The following is a 21,324-nucleotide window of genomic DNA, read 5'->3' on the forward strand; positions in this document are numbered from 1 at the left end:
GGGTCGGTACCGCCGGGGGGGGGCGGTCCTGGCCCCGCCCCCTCCCCCCGCGGGGACCCGGTGACACCCGAAACACCCGGGGGGGGGAGGGGGCGGCAGCCGCGGTGACATCCCCCCCCCGTCCCCTCCCCCCCCCCGATCCCGGCGGTGCCAAATCCCAAATCCCAAATCCCGGCGGGCGGCGCCGGGTGCCCGGATCGTCCTTGGGACGGGGGGGGGGGGACACGGGGGGATGCGGGGGGACGTGGGGGGGACACAATGGGGGGGGACACGGGGGACACCGGGGGACACACAGGGGACACGGGCACCCGCACAATGACACCTGTGCCCTCGCGGGGACCCGTCGGTGTCACCCGGAACCGCCGCCCCGGGGGCTCCTCCTGTCACTTCCCTGTCCCCAGAGGAAGCGGCGACGTCACCCGGGTCCGGCCTGTCCCCAGGGCGGGGGGGACACGCGCGGGGTCCCCGTGTCCCCATGTCCCCCTGTCCTCGCTGTCCCCATGTCCCCAAGCCCCGTGTCCCTGCTGTCCCCATGTCCCCCTGTCCCCAAGCCCCGTGTCCCTGTGTCCCCCATCCCTGTGTCCCCGTGTCCCCAAGCCCCGTTGTCCCCATGTCCCCAAGCCCCATGTCCCTGCTGTCCCCATGTCCCCGTGTCCCCATGTCCCCCTGTCCCCGCAGGCGCCGCATGGGCCGGGCCCCACGGCCGCCATGGGGCAGAGCCAGTCGGAGCCGCAGGAGGAGGCGGAGGTGGGAAGGGGACAGGGGGGACAGGGGGGGACAGGGGACACCGGGGGGGACAGGGGACACCGTGGGGGGACAGGGGACACCGGGGGGGACAGGGGACACCGGGAGCGCCCCGTGGTGCCCAATGGGGGGACAGGGGACACTGGGGACACCCCATGGGGCCACGCGAGGGACAGGGGATGCCGGGAGCAGCCCATGGTGACCCACGGGGGGACGGGACACTGGGGGTGGCAGGGGACACCGGGGGTCACAGGGGACACTGGGGGTCACAGGGGACACTGGGGGTTGTCCGCGGTGCCACGTGGGGGACAGGGGACACCAGGAGCGCCCTGTGGAGCCACACGGGGGACAGGGGACACCGGGAGTGCCCCATGGTGCCATATGGGGGACAGGGGACACCGGGGCCAGCCCACGGAGCCACATGGGGGACAGGGGACATCAGGAGGTGCCCAAGGGGGGACAGGGGGCACGGGGGGTGACAGGGGACACTGGGGACACCCCGTGGTGCCACCTGGGGCACAGGGGACACCGGGCGCTCAGTGTCCCCGTCCCCGCAGGCCGCGGTGACGCTGCCCAGGATCTTCAGCCAGGAGCAGCTGCAGCCGGGGGCGGTGAGAGCGGGGGGGGGACGGGGACACAGGGGGACATGGGGGGACATGAGCGGACATGTGGGGACGTGGGGGGACATGGGGGACACGAGGGGACACGGGGGACACATAGGGACGCAGGGGCACATGGAGGGATGTGGAGGACACGGGGGGACACATGGGGACACGGGGGGACATGGGGGGACACGGGGGGACATGGGACATGTGGGGACGCGGGGGACGGGGGGGACACGTGGGGATGCGGGGGGACACGTGCGGACGTGGGGGGGACACGGGGGGACATGGGGGGACACGGGGGGACACGGGGGGACGCGGGGGACACGTGGGGACGTGGGGGACATGTGGGGACGCAGGAGCACATGGGGGGACGCGGGGGACGCAGGGGACACGTGGGGACGTGGGGGGGACACGGGGGGACATGGAGGACACGTGGGGATGTGGGGGGACACGGGGGTCATGGGGGGATGCATGGGGACACGGGGGGACGCGTGGGGACGTGGGGGACACGGGGGGACCCGCCGCGTCCCCGTCCCCTCCATGGGGACACCCGCGCACCCTCCGTGTCCCCAGGTGCTGGCGGCTCTGCTGGCGCTCGGCCTGGCCGCCCTCGTCGTGGCCGCCGCCGTCGCGGTGCTGCTGCGGAGCCTGCGGCGCCAGGGTGAGCGCGGGGACCCCGCGGGGACACGGGGACATGGTGACACCCGCGGGGACACCGGGGACACCGGGACGTGGTGACACCCACGGTGACACCGGGGACATGGTGACACCGGGACGTGGTGACACCGGGACGTGGTGACACTGGCGGCGCCGCTCACCCACCCCCTGTCCCCGGCAGAGGCGCCCGCGCAGGAGCCCCCCAAGTACCGGTTCCGCAAGCGGGACAAGATGCTGTTCTACGGGCGCAAGATCATGCGCAAGGTGCCGTGGGGCTGCCATGGGGCTGGGGCCGCCGTGGGGCTGCCGTGGGGCTGCCGTGGGGCTGCCGTGGGGCCGGGACGCTCACGGGCGGCCCCGTCCCCAGGTGTCCCAGTCCACCTCGTCCCTGGTGGACACGACCATCTCCAGCGCGTCGCGGCCCCGCATGAAGAAGAAGCTCAAGGTGTTGAACATCGCCAAGAAGTGAGCGCCGTGGGGCCGCCGTGGGGCTGGGGGCGCCGTGGGGCCGCCGTGGGGCCGGGGCCGCCGTGGGGCCGGGCGCATCCCCCTCGTGCCGTGGGGCTGCCGTGGGGCCGGGCGCATCCCCCTCGTGCCGTCCCCGCCGCAGGTTCCTGCGCATCAAGAAGGAGCTGCCGACGCTGCAGCTGAAGGAGCCGCCGCCGTCGGTGCTCGAGGCCGACCTGACCGAGTTCGACGTGGCCAACTCGCACCTGCCCTCCGAAGTGCTCTACATGCTCAAGAACGTGCGGTGGGGCCGGCGCGGCGCCGTGGGGCTCGCCAGGGTCCTCCTGTGGGGCTGGGGATGGCGAGGGGGCTCCCGTGGGGCTGGGGATGCTGTGGGGCTCGCCAGGGTCCCCCTGTGGGGCTGGGGACAGTGAGGGGGCTCCCCCGGGTGCTGTGGGGCCGGGGATGCCACAGGGCTCCCTTGGGTGCCATGGGGCTCGCCCCCGTCCCGTGGGGCCGGGGCTGCCGTGGGTCTCCACCCGTGCCGTGGGTCTCCCCTGTGTCCCATGGGTCTCCCGCGTGTCCTGTGGGTCTCCCCCGTGTCCTGTGGGGCTCCCCCCATGTCCTGTGGGGCTGGGGATGCCGTGGGTCTCCCCTGTGTCCCGTGGGTCTCCCCCGTCCCGTGGGGCTGGGGCCGCCATGGGGCTTCCCCGTATTCCGTGGGGCTCCCCCCATCCCGTGGGGCTCACCTGTCCCGTGGGTCTCCTCTGTCCCGTGGGGCTGGGGATGCCGTGGGTCTCCCCCATATCCTGTGGGTCTCCCCCGTGTCCCATGGGTCTCCCCCGTGTCCCGTGGGTCTCCCCCGTCCCGTGGGTCTCCCCCATGTCCCGTGGGTCTCCCCCGTGTCCCGTGGGTCTCCCCCCGTATCCTGTGGGTCTCCCCCGTGTCCCGTGGGTCTCCCCTGTCCCGTGGGTCTCCCCCGTGTCCTGTGGGTCTCCCCCGTCCCGTGGGGCTCCCCCGTCCCGTGGGTCTCCCCCGTGTCCCGTGGGTCTCCCCCATCCCGTGGGTCTCCCCCATCCCATGGGGCTCCCCCGTATCCTGTGGGTCTCCCCCATCCCGTGGGTCTCCCCCATCCTGTGGGTCTCCCCCGTGTCCCGTGGGGCTCCCCCGTCCCGTGGGGCTCCCCCGTCCCGTGGGTCTCCCCCATCCCGTGGGGCTCCCCCGTCCCATGGGTCTCACCCACGTCCCCCGCGCCCTCGCAGGGTGCTGGGGCACTTCGAGAAGCCGCTGTTCCTGGAGCTCTGCAAGCACATGGTGTTCCAGCGCTTCCAGCAGGGCGAGTACGTGTTCCGGCCGGGCCAGCCCGACAGCAGCATCTACGTCCTGCAGGACGGCAAGCTGGAGCTGGCGCTCACCGAGCCGGTACGGCCGGGGCCGTGGGGCCGTGGGGCCATGGGGCTGGGCATGGGGCCAGGCATGGGGCTGTGGGGCTGGACGTGGGACTGTGGGGCTGTGGGGCCAGGCATGGGGCCAAGTATGGGGCCGTGGGGCCAGGTGCAGGGCCGTGGGGCTGGGTTCGGGGCCGCAGGGCTGTGGGGCCGTGGGGCGGGCCGTGGGGCTGTGGGGCTGGATGTGGGACCGTGGGGCTGTGGGGCCAGGCGTGGGGCCGGGTGTGGGGCTGTGGGGCTGGACATGGGGCTGTGGGGCTGGACATGGGGCTGTGGGGCTGGACATGGGGCCGTGGGGCAGGACGCGGGGCTGTGGAGCAGGACATGGGGCTGTGGGGCTGGACATGGGGCCGTGGGGCAGGACGCGGGGCTGTGGGGCCGGGCGTGGGGCCAGAGGGCCGTGGGGCCATGAGGCGGGACGTGGGGCTGTGGAGCGGGCCGTGGGGCCGTGGGGCTGGACGTGGGGCCGTGGGGCTGTGGGGCTGGACATGGGGCAGGATGCAGGGCCGTGGGGCTGGGCGCAGGGCCGTGGGGCTGTGGGGCCGGCGCCGTCCCAGCCCCACGTCGCGGCCGCCCGGCAGGACGGGAAGGAGACGGTGATGAAGGAGGTGTTCCCGGGGGACAGCGTGCACAGCCTGCTCAGCGTCCTGGACGTCATCACGGTACGGGGCGGCGCCGGCGGCACCGCGGTGGCACCGGTGACACCGGTGACGCCGGCGGCACCAACGCGGTCCCGCAGGGCCACGCGCGGCCCTACCGCACCGTGTGCGCCCGCGCCGCCCGCGACTCGGCCGTGCTGCGGCTGCCCGTCGACGCCTTCGCCGCCGTGTTCGAGAAGTACCCGGAGAGCCTCGTGCGCGTCGTGCAGGTGGGACGGGGACGGGGACGGGGACAAGGACGGGAACGGGGACAGGGACGGGTACGCGGACAGGGATGGCCATTGGGACAAGGATGGGGATGGGAATGGGTGCAGGGACGGGGATGACACAGGGACAGGGATGGGAACAGGGACGGGTGCGGGGATGGGGACAGGGACAAGGACGGGGACAGGGACGGGTACAGCCATGGGGACAGGGACCGGAACAGGCATGGGGCAGGGACGGGCGTGGGGACAGGGACAGGTACGAGGACGGGGACAGGGATGGGGATGGCTGTGGGGATGGGGACAGGTACAAGGACAGGGATGGGCGCAAGGACAGGGACAACCCTGGGGACAGGTAGAAGGATGGGGACAGGGATGGGTATGAGGACAGGGATGGGCACAGGGGCAGGGATGGACGTGGGGACAAACACAGCCATGGGGACAAGGATGGGGACAGGGATGGGGATGGGCGCAGGGACAGGGACAACCCTGGGGACAGGTATAAGGTTGGGGACAGGGATGGGCATGGGAAGGGGCACAGGGACAGCCACAGGGACGGACATGGGTGCAGGGACAGGGATGGTGACAGGGATGGTGACAGGGATGGGGACGGCCATGGGGACAGGCACGGGGCCGCGCGCGGGGCCGGTGTCCCCGTGTCACCGGCGTCCCCGCAGATCATCATGGTGCGGCTGCAGCGCGTCACCTTCCTGGCGCTGCACAACTACCTGGGCCTGACCAACGAGCTCTTCAGCCACGTGAGCGGCGCCGCCGCGTCCCCGCGTCCCCACGTGTCCCCGTGTCCCTGCGTCCCCGCGTCCCCCTGTCCCCATGTCCCCACGTCCCCATGTCCCCGTCCCCCCCGTCCCCGCGCGGTGACCCCGTCCCCCGCAGGACATGCAGCCGCTGCGGCTCTTCGCGCAGCCGCCCCACGCGGCGCGGACCAGCCCCGTGCGCCACGGCAAGCGCGGCGCCAACGTCACCGGGGCCGAGGACGGCGCGGCCAGGACGCCGGAGCAGGGTGAGAGCCACCCCCGGGCTGTCACCTCCCCCGGGGCTGTCACCCCCCCCGGCGCTGTCACCTCCCCGGCGCTGTCACCTCCCGGCGCTCAGGTGTCCCCGTGTCCCCTGTCCCCGCAGCCGACCCGCTCAGGGCCGCGGGGCCGGAGGCGCCGCCCGCGCTCAGCCGCTGCATCTCCATGCCCGTGGACATCTCGGGTAGGTGGGCGCCGCGGGACCCCGAGCCCCACGGTGTCCCCACGCCCTCATGGTGTCCCCAATCCCCACCGTGTGTCCCCGCTCCCGCCGTGTCCCCGCTCCCACCGTGTCCCCGCAGGCATCCAGAGGGGCCCCCGCTCCGACTTCGACACGGCGTACGAGCGCGGCCGCATCTCGGTGTCGCTGCAGGAGGACGGCGCCGCCGGCCTGGCCTCCTTCTCCCGGGTGAGGCACCGAGGCCGCCGGGTCCCCAAGGAGAGGCCAGCGGGGATGTCCTCGGGCTGGGGACATCCTTGGGGAGGGGACATTCTGGGGCTGGGGACATCCTTGCACAGGGGACATTCTAGGGCTGGGGACATCCTCACACCCCGGGCTCGGCGCTGTCCCCGCGGCCGGAGCGCGTCCATCCGGTCACCGGGTCCCTCCGATGACCCGGAGCCGTCCCCCCCGCCGCGCTGGGGTCCGGGTGGCCTTGGGGACCCTCCGCCGCAGCCGCCCCGTCCCCCCCGTCCGCAGTCCGTGTCCCACGAGCCCAAGGAGCGCCGGGCGGCGGCGCCGGAGGACGACGGGGACGGCGAGGACGAGGCGCCGAGCGGGGCCGCCCCGGGCAGCGCCGTGTTCGAGGCGGCCAAGCGGGAGCTCGTCAAGCTCATGAGGGTGCAGGTGAGGCCGGGAGGCCGCCGCGCTGGCCCCTGCTGTCCCCTTGCTGTCCCTGCTGTCCCCTGCTGTCCCCGCGCCGTCACCGCCGCCCTCCTCCCCGCAGGACCCGGCGCTGCTCAACAACCGCGTCCTGCTCCACCACGCCAAGGCCGGCACCGTCATCGCCCGCCAAGGGGACCAGGTGGGTCTGGGCCTCCCGGGCCTCCCGTTCCCCGGCCTCCCCGGGCCTCCGGGGCCTCCCACTCCCGGGCCTCCCGCTCCCAGGTCTCCCGCTCCCGGGCCTCCCATTCCCGAGTCTCCTGCTCCCTGGCCTCTTGTTCCCGGGCCTCCCGTTCCTGGGCCTTCCATTCCTGAGTCTCCCACTCCTGGGCCTCCCACTCCTGGGCCTCCCGCTCCTGAGCCTCCCATTCCCAGGCCTCCCGGGCCTCCCATTCCCGAGTCTCCTGCTCCCAGGCCTCTTGTTCCTGGGCCTCCCATTCCCCGGCCTCCCCGGGCCTCCGGGGCCTTCCGTTCCTGAGCCTCCTGTTCCCGGGCCTCCCGTTCCCGGGCCTGCCATTCCCAAGTCTCCCGCTCCCGAGCCTCCCGTTCCCGGGCCTCCCATTCCCGAATCTCCCGCTCCCGGGCCTCCCATTCCCAAATCTCCCGCTCCCGGGCCTCCCTCTCCATCGGAGCCGCGCTCCGGGGTCCCCCCGGCCGCAGAGCACCGTCGAGCAGGAGCGGGACGAAGCCGGGACGTCCCCGCGCGCGCCTGGCCGACGCCGCGGCCTCCCCGGCAGGACGTGAGCCTCCACTTCGTGCTGTGGGGCTGCCTCCACGTGTACCAGCGCATGATCGACAAGGCGGAGGACGTGTGCCTGTTCCTGACGCAGCCCGGCGAGATGGTGGGGCAGCTGGCCGTGCTCACCGGCGAGCCGCTCATCTTCACCATCAAGGCCAACCGCGACTGCGCCTTCCTGCGCGTCTCCAAGTCGGCCTTCTATGAGTGGGTAGCGAGGCCGCGCGCCGGGGGGGTGGCGCGGGGTCCCCGCGCGTCCCCGTCAGCGCCGCCGTCCCCAGGATCATGCGGGAGCAGCCCAGCGTGGTGCTGAGCGTGGCGCACACCGTGGCCGCCCGCATGTCGCCCTTCGTGCGCCAGATGGACTTCGCCATCGACTGGATGGCGGTGGAGGCCGGGCGGGCGCTCTACAGGTGGGTGCCCCGCGCCGCCCCCGTTTGGGGTGTTTTTTGGTTGTATTTTGGGGCTGTTCTGTCCCTGTAGGCAGGGTGACAGGTCGGACTGCACCTACATCGCGCTCAACGGGCGCCTGCGCTCCGTCATCCAGAAGGGCAGCGGCAAGAAGGAGCTGATCGGGGAGTACGGCCGCGGGGACCTCATCGGCGTGGTGAGCGGCGCCGCGGGCCGCGTGCCGTGTCCTGTGTCCCCACGTCCTGCGTCCCGTGTCCCGTGTCCCCACGTCCCGTGTCCCGTGTCCCACATCCCACGTGCTGTGTGCCATGTCCTGTGTCCTGTGTCCCAGGTCCCGCGTCCCGTGTCCCACGTCCCATGTCCCGTGTCCCACATCCCTGTCCCTGTCCCGCGTCCCCGTGTCCCACATCCCTGTCCCACGTCCCACATCCCTGTCCCATGTCCCGCGTCCCCTTGTCCCACGTCCCTGTCCCACATCCCGTGTCCTGTGTCCCACATCCCACGTCCCACGTCCTCGTGTCCCACATCCCTGTCCCATGTCCCGTGTCCCCTTGTCCCACGTCCCACGTCCCGTGTCCTGTGTCCCACGTCCCTGTCCCACGTCCCACATCCCGGGTCCTGTGTCTCAGGTCCCGTGTCTCATGTCCCACGTCCCGCGTCCTGTGTGCCGCATCCTGTGTCCTGTGTCCCGTGTCCCACATCCCGTATCCTGCGTCCCACGTCCCGTGTCCCACATCCCACGTCCCATGTCTCGCGTCCCGCGTGCCGTGTCCCGTGTCTCACATCTCGTGTCTTGTGTCCTGCGTCCCGTGTCCCACATCTCGTGTCTCGTGTCCCACGTCCCTGTCCCATGTCCCCGCGTCCCCGTGTCCCACGTCCCTGTCCCGCGTCCCCGCGTCCCCATGTCCCACGTCCCATGTCCTGTGTCCCACGTCCCCTATCCCGTGTCCCATGTCCCCGCGTCCCCGTGTCCCACGTCCCTGTCCCGCGTCCCTGCGTCCCCATGTCCCACGTCGCTGTCCCGCGTCCCCGCGTCCCCGTGTCCCACGTCCCTGTCCCGCGGCAGGTGGAGGCGCTCACGCGGCAGCCCCGCGCCACCACGGTCCACGCCGTCCGCGACACGGAGCTGGCCAAGCTCCCCGAGGGCACCTTGAACAACATCAAGCGCAGATACCCCCAGGTACCCGGGAATCCGGGATGCGCCGGGAGGCTCCAGGGATCCGGAGACCCCCAGGGCTGCAGATCCCTGGCCCCGTTCCTGCCCCCTCCTCCCGCTCCTGCTCGTGGCCACGTTTAAAGGTACCTTCGATTAAAGGACGTCGCTGTCCTCGTCACTCCAGGTTGTCACCCGCCTCATCCACCTGCTGAGCCAGAAGATCCTGGGCAACCTGCAGCAGCTCCGGGGCCCCTTCGCAGGTGGGACCCCCGGCCGTGGCGCGGTCGGTTCCTCGCCCATCCCGGTCCCCGTTAGGGCGGGATGTCCCCGGTCGTGTCCCCCAGCGCCCGTGTGTCCCCGCAGGCCCCGGCCTGGGCATGGCCTCCAGCTCGGAGCCCACCAACCCCACGAGCAACCTGTCCACGGTGGCGGTGCTGCCGGTGTGCGACGACGTGCCCATGGCGGCCTTCACCCTGGAGCTGCAGCACGCGCTCAACGCCATCGGTGAGCGCGGCCGTGGGACCACGACATGGCGGTGACCACGGCGTGGCCACGAGCGTGGCATGGCGGTGACCACGGCATGGTGGTAACCATGGCTTGGTGGTGACCATGGCGGTGACCATGGCATGGTGCTGACCACAGCCCCATGGTGGTGACTGTGGCATGGTGGTGACCACAGCAGTGACCATGGCATGGTTGTGGCCATGGCATGGTGATAACCATGGTGGTGACCACGGTGGCGACCATGGGATGGTGGTGACCACGATGGTGACCATGGTGGTGGCCATGGCCTTGTGGTGACTGCAGTGGTGACCATGGCTTGGTGGTGACCATAGTGGTGGCTATGGCTTGGTGCTGACCATGGCCCTGACATGATGGTGACCACGGTGGTGGCCATGGCCTCGTGGTGACCGTAGTGCTGACCATGGCCCTGACATGATGGTGACCATGGCGGTGGCCCTGACATGATGGTGACCGCAGTGGTGACCATGGCTTGGTGGTGACCACGGTGGTGGCCATAGCCTTGTGGTGGCTGCAGTGGTGACCGTGGCTTGGTGCTGACCCTGGTCCTGACATGATGGTGACCGTGGTGGTGACCATGGTGGTGGCCATGGCTTGGTGCTGACCATGCCCCTGATATGACGGTGGCCGTGGTGTTGGCCCTAACATGATGGTGACCGCGGTGGTGACTGTGGCTTGGTGGTGACCATGGTGGTGACCACGGCCTCGCGGTGGCCTCGTGGTGACCGTGTCGCGGCGGTTCCGCAGGTCCCGCGCTGCTCCTCACCAGCGACATCATCCGCGCCCGGCTGGGCTCGTCGGCCCTGGACAGGTAGCGGCGGTGGCCCGTGGGGACGCGGGGGACGCAGGGGGACGCGCGGGGGACACGGCGCCGGTGCCGCCTCCCGCAGCATCCACGAGTACCGGCTGTCGGGCTGGCTGGCGCAGCAGGAGGACATCCACCGCATCGTGCTCTACCAGACCGACTGCACCCTGACCCCATGGACCGTGCGCTGCCTGCGCCAGGCCGACTGCATCCTCATCGTGGGGCTGGGCGAGCACGAGCCCGCGCTGGGGGAGGTGGGGGGGACGGGGACACGGGGTGGGGACACCGGGATGGGGACATGGGGATGGGGACACCGGGATGGGGACATGGGGATGGGGACTGCATCCTCATCGTGGGGCTGGGCGAGCACGAGCCCGCGCTGGGGGAGGTGGGGGGACGGGGACACGGGGTGGGGACACCGGGATGGGGACACCGGGATGGGGACACGGGGATGGGGACTGCATCCTCATCGTGGGGCTGGGCGAGCACGAGCCCGCGCTGGGGGAGGTGGGGGGGACGGGGACACGGGGACGGGGACACCGGGATGGGGACACAGGATGGGGACACCAGGATGGGGACGACATCCTCATCGTGGGGCTGGGCGAGCACGAGCCCGCGCTGGGGGAGGTGGGGGGACATGGTGGGGGGACACGGGGATGGGGACACCGGGATGGGGACATGGGGATGGTGACACCGAGCGGTGACACTGAGCGGGGACACCGGGATGGGGACACGGGGATGGTGACACCGAGTGGTGACACTGAGCAGTGACACCGGGCAGTGACACCAGGGTGGTGGCACCGGGATGAGGACACCGGGATGGGGACACTGAGCGGGGACACTGAGTGGGGACACCGGGATGGGGATACGGGGTGGGGACACCAGGATGGGGACACTGAGAGGTGACACTGAGTGGGGACACCGGGTGGTGACACCGGGGTGGTGGCACCGGGATGGTGACACCAGGATGGGGATGCCAGGATGGCGGCACCGGGATGGTGACGCCACGATGGTGACAGTGAGCGGTGACGCCAGGATGGTGACACTGGGGTAGTGACACCGAGCAGTGACACCGGGTGGTGACACTGGGATGGTGATGCTGAGATGGTGACACCGGGATGGTGACGGGGGGATGGTGATGCCGGGATAGTGACACGGGGATGGTGACACTGAGCAGTGACACCGGGTGGTGACACTGGGATGGTGATGCCGAGATGGTGACACCGGGATGGTGACGCAGGGATGGTGATGCCGGGTGGTGATGCCAGGATGGTGGCACTGAGCGGTGGCACTGGGTAGTGACACGGGGATGGTGACGCCGAGCGGCAACGCCGAGCAGTGACACCGGGCTGGTGACGCCGGGATGGTGACACTGCAATGGTGACACCGGGGCGGTGACACGGCGATGGTGACGCCCGCGCCCCCGCAGCTGGAGCAGATGCTGGAGAACACGGCCGTGCGCGCGCTCAAGCAGCTGGTCCTGCTGCACCGCGAGGACGGCGCCAGCCCCAGCCGCACCGTGGAGTGGCTCAACATGCGCAGCTGGTGCTCGGGCCACCTGCACCTCCGCTGTCCGCGCCGCGTCTTCTCCCGGCGCAGCCCGGCCAAGCTGGTGCGGGGACGGGGCCCGCGGAGCCGCCGGGCCCCAAAGCGCCCGGTCCCCAAAGCCACCGGTCCCCAAAGCCACCGGGCCCCAAAGCCTCCGGATCCTGGAGCTGCTGGGCCCCAAAGTCCCCGGTTCCCAAAGCCACCGGTCCCCAGAGCCACCAGTTCCCAGAGCCACCGATTCCTGGAGCCCCTGGTCCCCAAAGCCACCAGTTCCTGGAGCTGCTGGTCCCCAAAGCCATCAGTTCCCAGAGCCACCAGTCCCTGGAGCCCCTGGTCCCCAAAGTCCCTGGTCCCTGGAGCCACGAGTCCCCAGAGCCCCCAGTCCCTGGAGCCCCTGGTCCCCAAAGTCCCTGGTCCCTGGAGCCCCCGGTCCCCAGAGCCACCAGTCCCCAAAGCCACCAGTGCCCAGAGCCACCGATTCCTGGAGCCCCCGGTCCCCAAAGCTACCAGTTCCCAGAGCCCCTGGTCCCCAAAGCCCCCGGTCCCAAAAAAGTCCCCAATCCCTGGAGCCCCCGGTCCCTGGAACCCCCAATCCTGGGAGGCCCTGGTCCCTGGAGCCACCAGTCCCCAAAGTGCCCGGTCCCCGGAGCTGCTGGTCCCCAAAGTCCCCGGTCTCTGGAGCCGGTGGTCCCCAAAGCCCCTGATCCCCAAAGCCCCTGATCCCCGGAGTCCCCAGTCCCCAAAGTCCCTGGTCCCGGAGCCCCCAATCCCCGGAGTCCCCAGTCCCCAAAGTCCCCTGGTCCCCAAAGCCCCCGGTCCCCAAAGCCCCAGATCCCCCGGTCCCCAGATCCCGCGCGCTGTCCCCTCCGCAGCGGGAGCTGTACGAGAAGGTGTTTGAGAAGAGCGCCGACCGGCACAGCGACTTCTCGCGCCTGGCGCGGGTGCTCACCGGGAACAGCATCGCGCTGGTGCTGGGCGGCGGCGGCGCCAGGTGGGTGTCGCGGTCGGTCCCCGGGTGTCGCGGTGCCCGCGGCGCCGCTCACGCCGCCCGCGCCCGCAGGGGCTGCTCGCACATCGGGGTGCTCAAGGCGCTGGAGGAGGCCGGCATCCCCGTGGACGCGATCGGCGGCACCTCCATCGGCTCCTTCATCGGCGCGCTCTACGCCGAGGAGCGCAGCGCCGTGCGCACCAAGCAGCGCGCGCGCGAGTGGGCCAAGGTGAGCGCGGCGCCGCGGGGCCGCTTCGGAACCGCGCCGGCGCCGTGCCCAAAACCCCCCTTCCCGCGCAGAGCATGAACTCGGTGTTCGAGACCGTGCTGGACCTCACCTACCCCATCACCTCCATGTTCTCGGGCTCGGCCTTCAACGCCAGCATCCACCGGGTGTTCCAGGACAAGCAGATCGAGGTGCGCCGCGCGGGCCGGCCGCGCGCCCGGCCGCGGGGACGTCCCCGCGTGTCACCCGCGTGTCCCCGGGGACGTCCCCGCGTGTCACCCGCGTGTCCCCGCAGGACCTGTGGCTGCCCTACTTCAACGTGACCACGGACATCACGGCCTCGGCCATGCGGGTGCACACGGACGGTGAGGAGCGACCGCGGCCGCGCCGGAGCACCCGTCCCCATGGGTGCCCCGGGGACACGTGGGGAGCACCCGTGGGTGCCGAATCGCCTCCGTGCCCGGGTGGGAAACGGGGCCCGTGGCCCCGGTGGCCCCTAACGCGTCTGCTCACCACTAACCCCAGTAACCCCTGCTCACGGCGCGGCCGTGCCCGGTGGTGGCGGGTGCTCGTGGTGACGGGGACACGGTGGCCCCGGGCGCTCACAGTGACGGGGACACAGCGGCCCCGGGCGCTCACAGTGACAGGGCTGTGGTGACGGGGACACAGTGGCCCTGGGTGCTCGCGGTGATGGGGCTGCGGTGACAGGGACACGATGGCCCCAGGCACTCATGGTGACAGGGACACGGTGGCCCTGGGCACTTGCGGTGATGGGGCTGCAGTGATGGGGACACGGTGGCCTTGGGCACTCACAGTGACGGGGACACGGTGGCCCGGGGGCTCGTGGTGACAGGGACACAGTGACGGGGACACAGTGGCCCCGGGCGCTCATGGTGACAGGGACACAGTGGCCCCGGCCACTCGCGGTGACAGGGACACGGTGACGGGGACACGGTGACGGGGCTGTGGTGACAGGGACACGGTGGCCCCGGGCGCTCATGATGACGGGGACACGTTGGCCCTGGGCTCTCGCGGTGCTGGGGACACGGTGGCTCCGGGCACTCGCGGTGATGGGGACACGGTGATGGGGACACGGTGATGAGGCTGTGGTGACGGGGACACGGTGGCCCGCAGGCTCCGGGCCCCGCGCTCGCTGTCGGGGCTCACCTGGGACATTGAGAGCCGTCCACGGGGCCGCCGCGGTGGCCGGTAGCGCCTCCCGTCCCCCTGCTCCTAACTCCAACTAACCCCTCCGCTCTGAACCCCCCGGGACCGTCCTCCTCCTCCTCCCGAGGCCGAAGCGCCGCGATGGAGCCGGGCGCTCCCCACGTCCCCGTGTCCCCCGCGTCCCCCGCGTCCCCGCGGCCGTGACCCGTGTCCTCTCCCCCCAGGCAGCGTCTGGCGCTCCGTGCGGGCCAGCGCGTCCTATAGCCCCTACCTGCCGCCGCTCTGCGACCCCAAGGACGGCCACTGGCTCGTGGACGGCTGCTATGTTAACAATGTTCCAGGTCAGCCGCGCGCTCGCGCGGGCGGGCGCCCCAAAACGCCAAAAACACCCCAAAATGAGACAAAAACACCCCAAAATGAGACAAAAACACCCCAAGAGTGACACAAAAACACCGAGCGTCCCCGGCGCGGCCGTGTCCCCGCCGCCAGCACCGCAGCCCCGGTAGGGAGGGCGCGCGGCGGCCCCGCTCGTGCCGTCGTCCCCGCTCGCGCCGCTGTCCCCGCTCACGCGCCCTTGTCCCGGGTAGGCTCGCTCTGGCGCTACGTGCGAGCCAGCATGACCCTGTCGGGCTACCTGCCGCCCCTGTGCGACCCCAAGGACGGCAACCTGCTCATGGACGGGGGCTACATCAACAACCTGCCAGGCAAGTCGCGCCCGGCCGGGAGGGTGCCCGGGGCCAACGCGGCCACCGCTGCGGCGACGGGGCCACCATGGCCACCTCCGCAGAACCTGGGGCCACCGCGGCCACTTCTGTGGCACCCAGGGCCACTACGGCCACCGCTGCGGCAACGGGGCCACCGCGGCCACCTCTGCAGCAGCCAGGGCCACCATGGCCACATCTGCGGCAGCCGGGGCCACCATGGCCAGCTCTGCGGCACTGCGCACCCAGGGCCACCGCAGCCACTGCTGCGGCAACCAGGGCCACCATGGTCACCTCTGCGGCTCCCGGGGCCACCACAGCCACCTCCGTGGCACCCAGTGCCACCACGGCCACCTCTGCGGCAACAGGGCCACCACAGCCACCTCCGTGGCACCCAGTGCCACTACGTCCACCTCTGCAGCAACGGGGCCAGCACAGTCACCTCTGCGGCTCCTGGTACCACCACGGTCACTTCTGTGGCACCTGGGACCACCACGGTCACTTCTGTGGTGGTCAGGGCCACCACAGCCACCTCTGCGGCAACGGGGCCACCGCGGCCACCTCTGCGGCAACGGGGCCACCACGGCCACCTCTGCGCTGTCGCTCGGCCGCCCGGGCGCCAGGTTGCTCTTCACGCTCCTCTTCAGGGCAGCCTGGGCTCGGCTACATCTCTTGGGGCACCCCTGGGTGCATCGTGGCACTGGGTGCCCTCCTGGGGTGTCCTCAGTGCCCTGGTGTCTGTCAGCGTTGGGTGCATCTTGGCACCAGATGTCCTCTTTGGGCACCCTTGGGTGCATCTTGGCACTGGGTGTCCTCAGCACTGGGTGCATCTTGATGCTGGGTGCCCTCTTTGAGCACCCTTGGGTACATCTTGGCACCTTCCTGGGACCCCTTCAGCGCTTGGGTGCATCTTGGTACTAAATGCCCTCTTTGGGCACCCTTGGGTGCATCTTGGCACCAGGTGTCCTCCTGGGGCGCCCTCGGTGCCGCGTGGCCGTGGGTGCCATCGCCACCACCGGGTGCATCTTGGCCCCGGCTCCGTCCTCCTCCCTCTTGCGCTTGTGTCACTTCTCCCGGCCACCGCGTCCCCCCGCTCTGCTGGTGGCCCCCATGGGACCCCGTTGAGCCAGGTGCCACCGCGCCGTGTCCCCGCTCGGGGACCCCGCGGTGCCGTGAGCCGCCCCGACACCCGCGTCCCCCCGTCCCGCAGCCGACATCGCCCGCAACATGGGCGCCAAGACGGTCATCGCCATCGACGTGGGCAGCCAGGACGAGACCGACCTGTGCAACTACGGGGACAGCCTCTCGGGGTGGTGGCTCCTCTGGAAGCGCCTCAACCCTTGGGCCGAGAAGGTCAAGGTGGGCAGCGCCGCGGCCGCCGCGGGCACCCAAGGGTGCCGGGGGGCCCCGCTGAGCGCCGCGTGCCGCAGGTCCCCGACATGGCCGAGATCCAGTCGCGCTTGGCCTACGTGTCGTGCGTGCGGCAGCTGGAGGTGGTCAAGTCCAGCTCCTACTGCGAGTACATCCGGCCGCCCATCGACCGCTTCAAGACCATGGATTTCGGGAAGTTCGACGAGATCTACGTGAGTGCGGGATGGGGAGGGCCTGGGGCTTCCTTTGGGGTGTCTTGGCCTTCCTTTGGGAGGCCCCGACCATTAATGGGGTGCCCAGATCTTCCTTTGGGAGGCCCCAACCATTAATGGTGGTTGTTTCTTCCTTTGGGGTCTTCATTTGGAGGATCTTGGCCTTAGTTTGGGGTCCCCCAACCATTAATAGCGAGCCCAGGTCTTCCTTTGGGGTATCTTGGCCTTAGTTTGGGGTCCCCCAACCATTAATGGGGTGCCCAGGTCTTCCTTGGGGTGTCTTGGCCCTAGTTTGGGGTCCCCCAACCATTAATAGGGAGCCCAGGTCTTCCTTGGTGTATCTTGGTCTTAGTTTGGGGTCCCCCAACCATTAATGGGGTGCCCAGGTCTTCCCTTGGGGTGTCTTGGCCCTAGTTTGGGGTTCTCCAACCATTAATAGGGAGCCCAGGTCTTCCTTGGTGTATCTTGGTCTTAGTTTGGGGTTCTCCAACCATTAATGGGGTGCCCAGGTCTTCTCTTGGGGTGTCTTGGCCTTTGCTGAGGGTCCTGAGGCCATTGGTTGACTTGCCCCGGTCAACGGTTGGGTGGCCCAGACCATCGTGTGGGGCGCCCTGCTCGTTAGTTAAGTTGCCCCCGTCATGGTGTGGGTTGCCCACACTATTGCATAGCTTGTCCTGGCCCTCGTGGGGGCTACCCAGGCCCCCCATCACGTTGGCCCGGGTGGGCTGTGGCCGCTGTCCCCGCAGGACGTGGGCTACCAGCACGGCAAGGTGGTCTTCGACGGCTGGAGCCGCGGGGACGTCATCGAGAAGATGGTGAAGGACCGGCGCTCGGCCGACTTCTACGAGAGCAAGCGCATGGACGTGAGCAGGACGCGGCCCCCTGCCCCACCGCGCCCCCGTTTTGAGGGGCTTTCACCCCGATTTGGGGTCTTTCCACCCCAGCTGGTCCTGGAGGTGTCTCTGGGGCTGGGGGCAGCGCCCCTGTCCCCTCTGTCCCTCTCGTGTCCCACCAGCATCTCCGTCCCCTCAGTCCATCTCCTGTCCCCCCAGCACTGTCCTCCTGGTCTCCAATGATGTTGATGTCCCCCCCTGCCTGTCCCCTCCTTGGGGACATCTCGGGGACCCCCTTTCCGCAGGTGCTGACGTGTCCCAGCGCCGGCTTCACGGACCTGGCGGAGATCGTGTCCCGCATCGAGCCGGCCAAGAGCTACGTGTCGGACGGCTACGCGGACGGTGAGCGGGGGACGGGGACGGGGACGGGGCCGGGGCCGCGGCGGGGCCACCCGCCACCTCCCGCCTGTCCCCGCAGAGGAGTCCGACTACCTCACGGAGTACGAGGACGAGGGACCGGAGGGGACGCGGGGGGACGAGGAGGCCTTCGCCCCCGCCGAGGGGCCCGGGGCCTCCGAGACGGTGGGTGCGACGGGACGGGGGCGCCCGTGGGTGCTGGGGGCGCCCGTGGGTGCTGGGGGAGCCCGTGGGTGCTGGGGGCTCCCCTGGGTGTTGGGGGTGCCCGTGGGTGCTGGGGGCTCCCGTGGGTGCTGGGGGTGCCCGTGGGTGCTGGGGGCTCCCCTGGGTTCTGGGGGCGCCCGTGGGTGCTGGGGGCTCCCGTGGGTGCTGGGGGTGCCCGTGGGTGCTGGGGGCTCCCCTGGGTGCTGGGGGCGCCCGTGGGTGCTGGGGGTGCCCATGGGTGCTGGAGGCGCCCGTGGGCGCCGGGGGCTCCCCTGGGTGCTGGGGGAGCCCGTGGGTGCTGGGGGCGCCCGTGGGTGCTGGGGGCTCCCCTAGGTGCTGGGGGCTCCCCTGGGTGCTGGGGGCTCCCCTGGGTGCTGGGGGCGCCCGTGGGTGCTGGGGGTGCCCGTGGGTGCTGGGGGAGCCCGTGGGTGCTGGGGGTGCCCGTGGGTGCTGGGGGTGCCCGTGGGTGCTGGGGGCGCCCGTGGGTGCTGGGGGCTCCCCTAGGTGCTGGGGGCTCCCCTGGGTGCTGGGGGCTCCCCTGGGTGCTGGGGGCGCCCGTGGGTGCTGGGGGAGCCCGTGGGCGCTGGGGGCTCCCCTGGGTGCTGGGGGTGCCCATGGGCACTGGGGGAGCCCGTGGGTGCTGGGGGCGCCCGTGGGTGCTGGGGGTGCCCTGGGTGCTGGGGGCGCCCATGGGTGCTGGGGGAGCCCGTGGGTGCTGGGGGCTCCCCTGGGTGCTGGGGGAGCCCGTGGGTGCTGGGGCACCCGTGGGTGCTGGGGGCTCCCGTGGGTGCTGGGGGTGCCTGTGGGTGCTGGGGGCGCCCGTGGGTGCTGGGGGCTCCCCTGGGTGCTGGGGGCGCCCGTGGGTGCTGGGGGCTCCCATGGGCGCTGGGGGCTCCCCTGGGTGCTGGGGGGCGCCCGTGGGTGCTGGGGGAGCCCGTGGGTGCTGGGGGTGCCCGTGGGTGCTGGGGGTGCCCGTGGGTGCTGGGGGCTCCCCTGGGTGCTGGGGGCTCCCCTGGGTTCTGGGGGAGCCCGTGGGTGCTGGGGGGTGCCCGTGGGTGCTGGGGGCTCCCGTGGGTGCTGGGGGCGCCCGTGGGTGCTGGGGGCTCCCCTGGGTTCTGGGGGAGCCTGTGGGTTCTGGGGGCTCCCGTGGGTGCTGGGGGTGCCCGTGGGTGCTGGGGGCACCTGTGGGTGCTGGGGGAGCCCGTGGGTGCTGGGGGCTCCCCTGGGTGCTGGGGGTGCCCATGGGTGCTGGGGGCTCCCGTGGGCGCTGGGGGCGCCCGTGGGTGCTGGGAGCTCCCCTGGGTGCTGGGGGAGCCCGTGGGTGCTGGGGGCTCCCGTGGGTGCTGGGGGCTCCCCTGGGTGCTGGGGGAGCCCGTGGGTGCTGGGGGCTCCCGTGGGTGCTGGGGCACCCGTGGGTGCTGGGGGCGCCCGTGGGTGCCCCTGGTCCGGGTGTGGGGCAGGTCCGGCCCCACAGAGGAGGCGGGTCCCAGTTCACGGCTCTCCGCGTGTCCCCCGGCTCCGTGGGGCGCACGGACGGCCTGGCACCCATGGGTGCTGCTGCATCCTGGCCGCAGTGTCACCTCTGTGTCCCCCAGCCCTGTGATGACTCAAGGACAGCCTGGCACCCATGGGTGCTGTGATGTGGCCTGGCCGCAGTGTCACCTCTGTGTCCCCCAGCTCTGGCACCCATGGGTGCTGCTGCATCCTGTCCTGGCCCCAGTGTCACCTCTGTCCCCCCCGGCTCTGTGGGCGCTCGGGGCTGGCACCCATGGGTGCTCCCGGCCTCACCCCCCTCTCCCGTCTCTTCCCAGGAGGACGAGCGGAGCCTGCGGCACCGGCCGAGCCGGGACCGGGACCGGGACCAGGACCGGGACCCCCCCGCGCCCCAGGCCTGACCCCCCCCGGGACTGTCCCCAGGCCGGGGTGGGGACACCCCCGGGGACACCCCCGGGACCCCCTCCCCCCCCGCACCGCTGCACCGGCCCAAATCCCGGCCCAAATCCCGGCCCTGCTCCGGCGGGGTGGATGGAAACCGCTGCTGTAGATTTTTTATTATTAATTATTGTTAATATTAATATTATTTAAACGGAGGCGCCCTGTGCCCGTCTGGTTGCAATAAAGGGGGGGGCAGCCCCCTGGGGCCACTCGTGTCCCGAGCTGCGCCGGGCTCTGCGGGGGGGCTCCCGGTGTCACCCGGGTGTCACCCGTGTCCGCCCTGGTGTCACCCGGGTGTCACCCGTGTCTGCCCGGTGTCACCCAGGTGTCACCCATGTCCACCCTGGTGTCACCCGGGTGTCACCCGTGTCCACCCTGGTGTCACCCGGGTGTCACCCATGTCTGCCCGGTGTCACCCAGGTGTCACCGCTGTCCACGCCGGTGTCACCCGTGTCTGCCCGGTGTCACCCGGGTGTCACTGCTGTCCGCCCCGTGTCACCCGGGTGTCACCGCTGTCCCGCGTTGGTGACAGGGCCCCCGCGGTGGTTTCCGGTCCCCGGGGCTGGCGGGTGCCGATAGCGGCCGCCTCTTCCTGCGCCCGGGGCCACCCGGGGGGACGGAGGGACACGGGGACACCCAGCAGCCACCCCGGGGGAGCGGGGACACGGGGACCCCGGGGGTGGCACCGCCTGGGCGCACCCGGGCACGAGCGCCCGCCCGGCGCTGCCGTGGGGCCACCGTGGGTCCTGCACCCACTGGGTGCTGCCGTGGGGCCACCGTGGGTCCTGCACCCACTGGGTGCTGCTATGGGTGCACCCTGCACCCACTGGGTGCTGCTATGGGGCCACCGTGGGTCCTGCACCCGCTGGGTGCTGCTATGGGGCCACCGTGGGTCCTGCACCCACTGGGTGCTGCTATGGGGCTCCTGTGGGTCCCGCACCCACTGGGTGCTGCTGTGGGTGCACCTGCACCCACTGGGTGCTGCTATGGGGCTCCTGTGGGTCCTGCACCCACTGGGTGCTGCTATGGGTGCACCCTGCACCCACTGGGGGCTGCCGTGGGGCTCCCATGGGTCCTGCACCCACTGGGTGCTGCTATGGGGCCACCGTGGGTCCTGCACCCACTGGGTGCTGCTGTGGGTGCCCCTGCACCCACTGGGTGCTGCCATGGGGCTCCCGTGGGTCCTGCACCCCCTGGGTGCTGCTATGGGGCTCCCGTGGGTCCTGCACCCACTGGGTGCTGCTATGGGGCCGCCGTGGGTCCTACACCTACTGGGTGCTGCTATGGGTGCACCTGCACCCACTGGGTGCTGCCGTGGGGCTCCCATGGGTCCTGCACCCACTGGGTGCTGCTATGGGGCCACCGTGGGTCCTGCACCCACTGGGTGCTGCTGTGGGTGCCCCTGCACCCAC

The 21,324-nt window shown here is 71.4% G+C and overlaps 1 protein-coding gene across 1 annotated transcript; it reads left to right on the forward strand.

Moving 5' to 3' along the window:
- The first annotated feature begins 708 nt into the window (after positions 1-708).
- PNPLA6 (patatin like domain 6, lysophospholipase) lies at positions 709-19,872 on the forward strand. The gene is given in 35 exon segments (XM_088534679.1): positions 709-747; positions 1,302-1,355; positions 1,923-2,010; positions 2,188-2,270; positions 2,374-2,471; positions 2,617-2,757; positions 3,716-3,875; positions 4,483-4,563; positions 4,641-4,769; positions 5,441-5,521; positions 5,658-5,828; positions 5,831-5,981; positions 6,100-6,206; positions 6,498-6,644; positions 6,745-6,822; positions 7,418-7,623; positions 7,698-7,829; positions 7,900-8,023; positions 8,894-9,007; positions 9,168-9,243; positions 9,347-9,487; positions 10,253-10,316; positions 10,396-10,564; positions 11,740-11,922; positions 12,731-12,849; positions 12,919-13,075; positions 13,147-13,263; positions 13,368-13,437; positions 14,827-14,943; positions 16,151-16,299; positions 16,371-16,523; positions 17,270-17,386; positions 17,662-17,758; positions 17,835-17,938; positions 19,789-19,872. Coding segments are annotated over 35 exon segments (4,101 nt in total).
- Positions 19,873-21,324: the final 1,452 nt, after the last annotated feature.

Source organism: Tinamus guttatus, unplaced genomic scaffold, assembly GCF_059628265.1.
Source record: "Tinamus guttatus ecotype Peru unplaced genomic scaffold, ASM5962826v1 Tinamus_guttatus_pri_ptg000587l, whole genome shotgun sequence".
Taxonomy (NCBI): Eukaryota; Metazoa; Chordata; class Aves; order Tinamiformes; family Tinamidae; genus Tinamus; species Tinamus guttatus.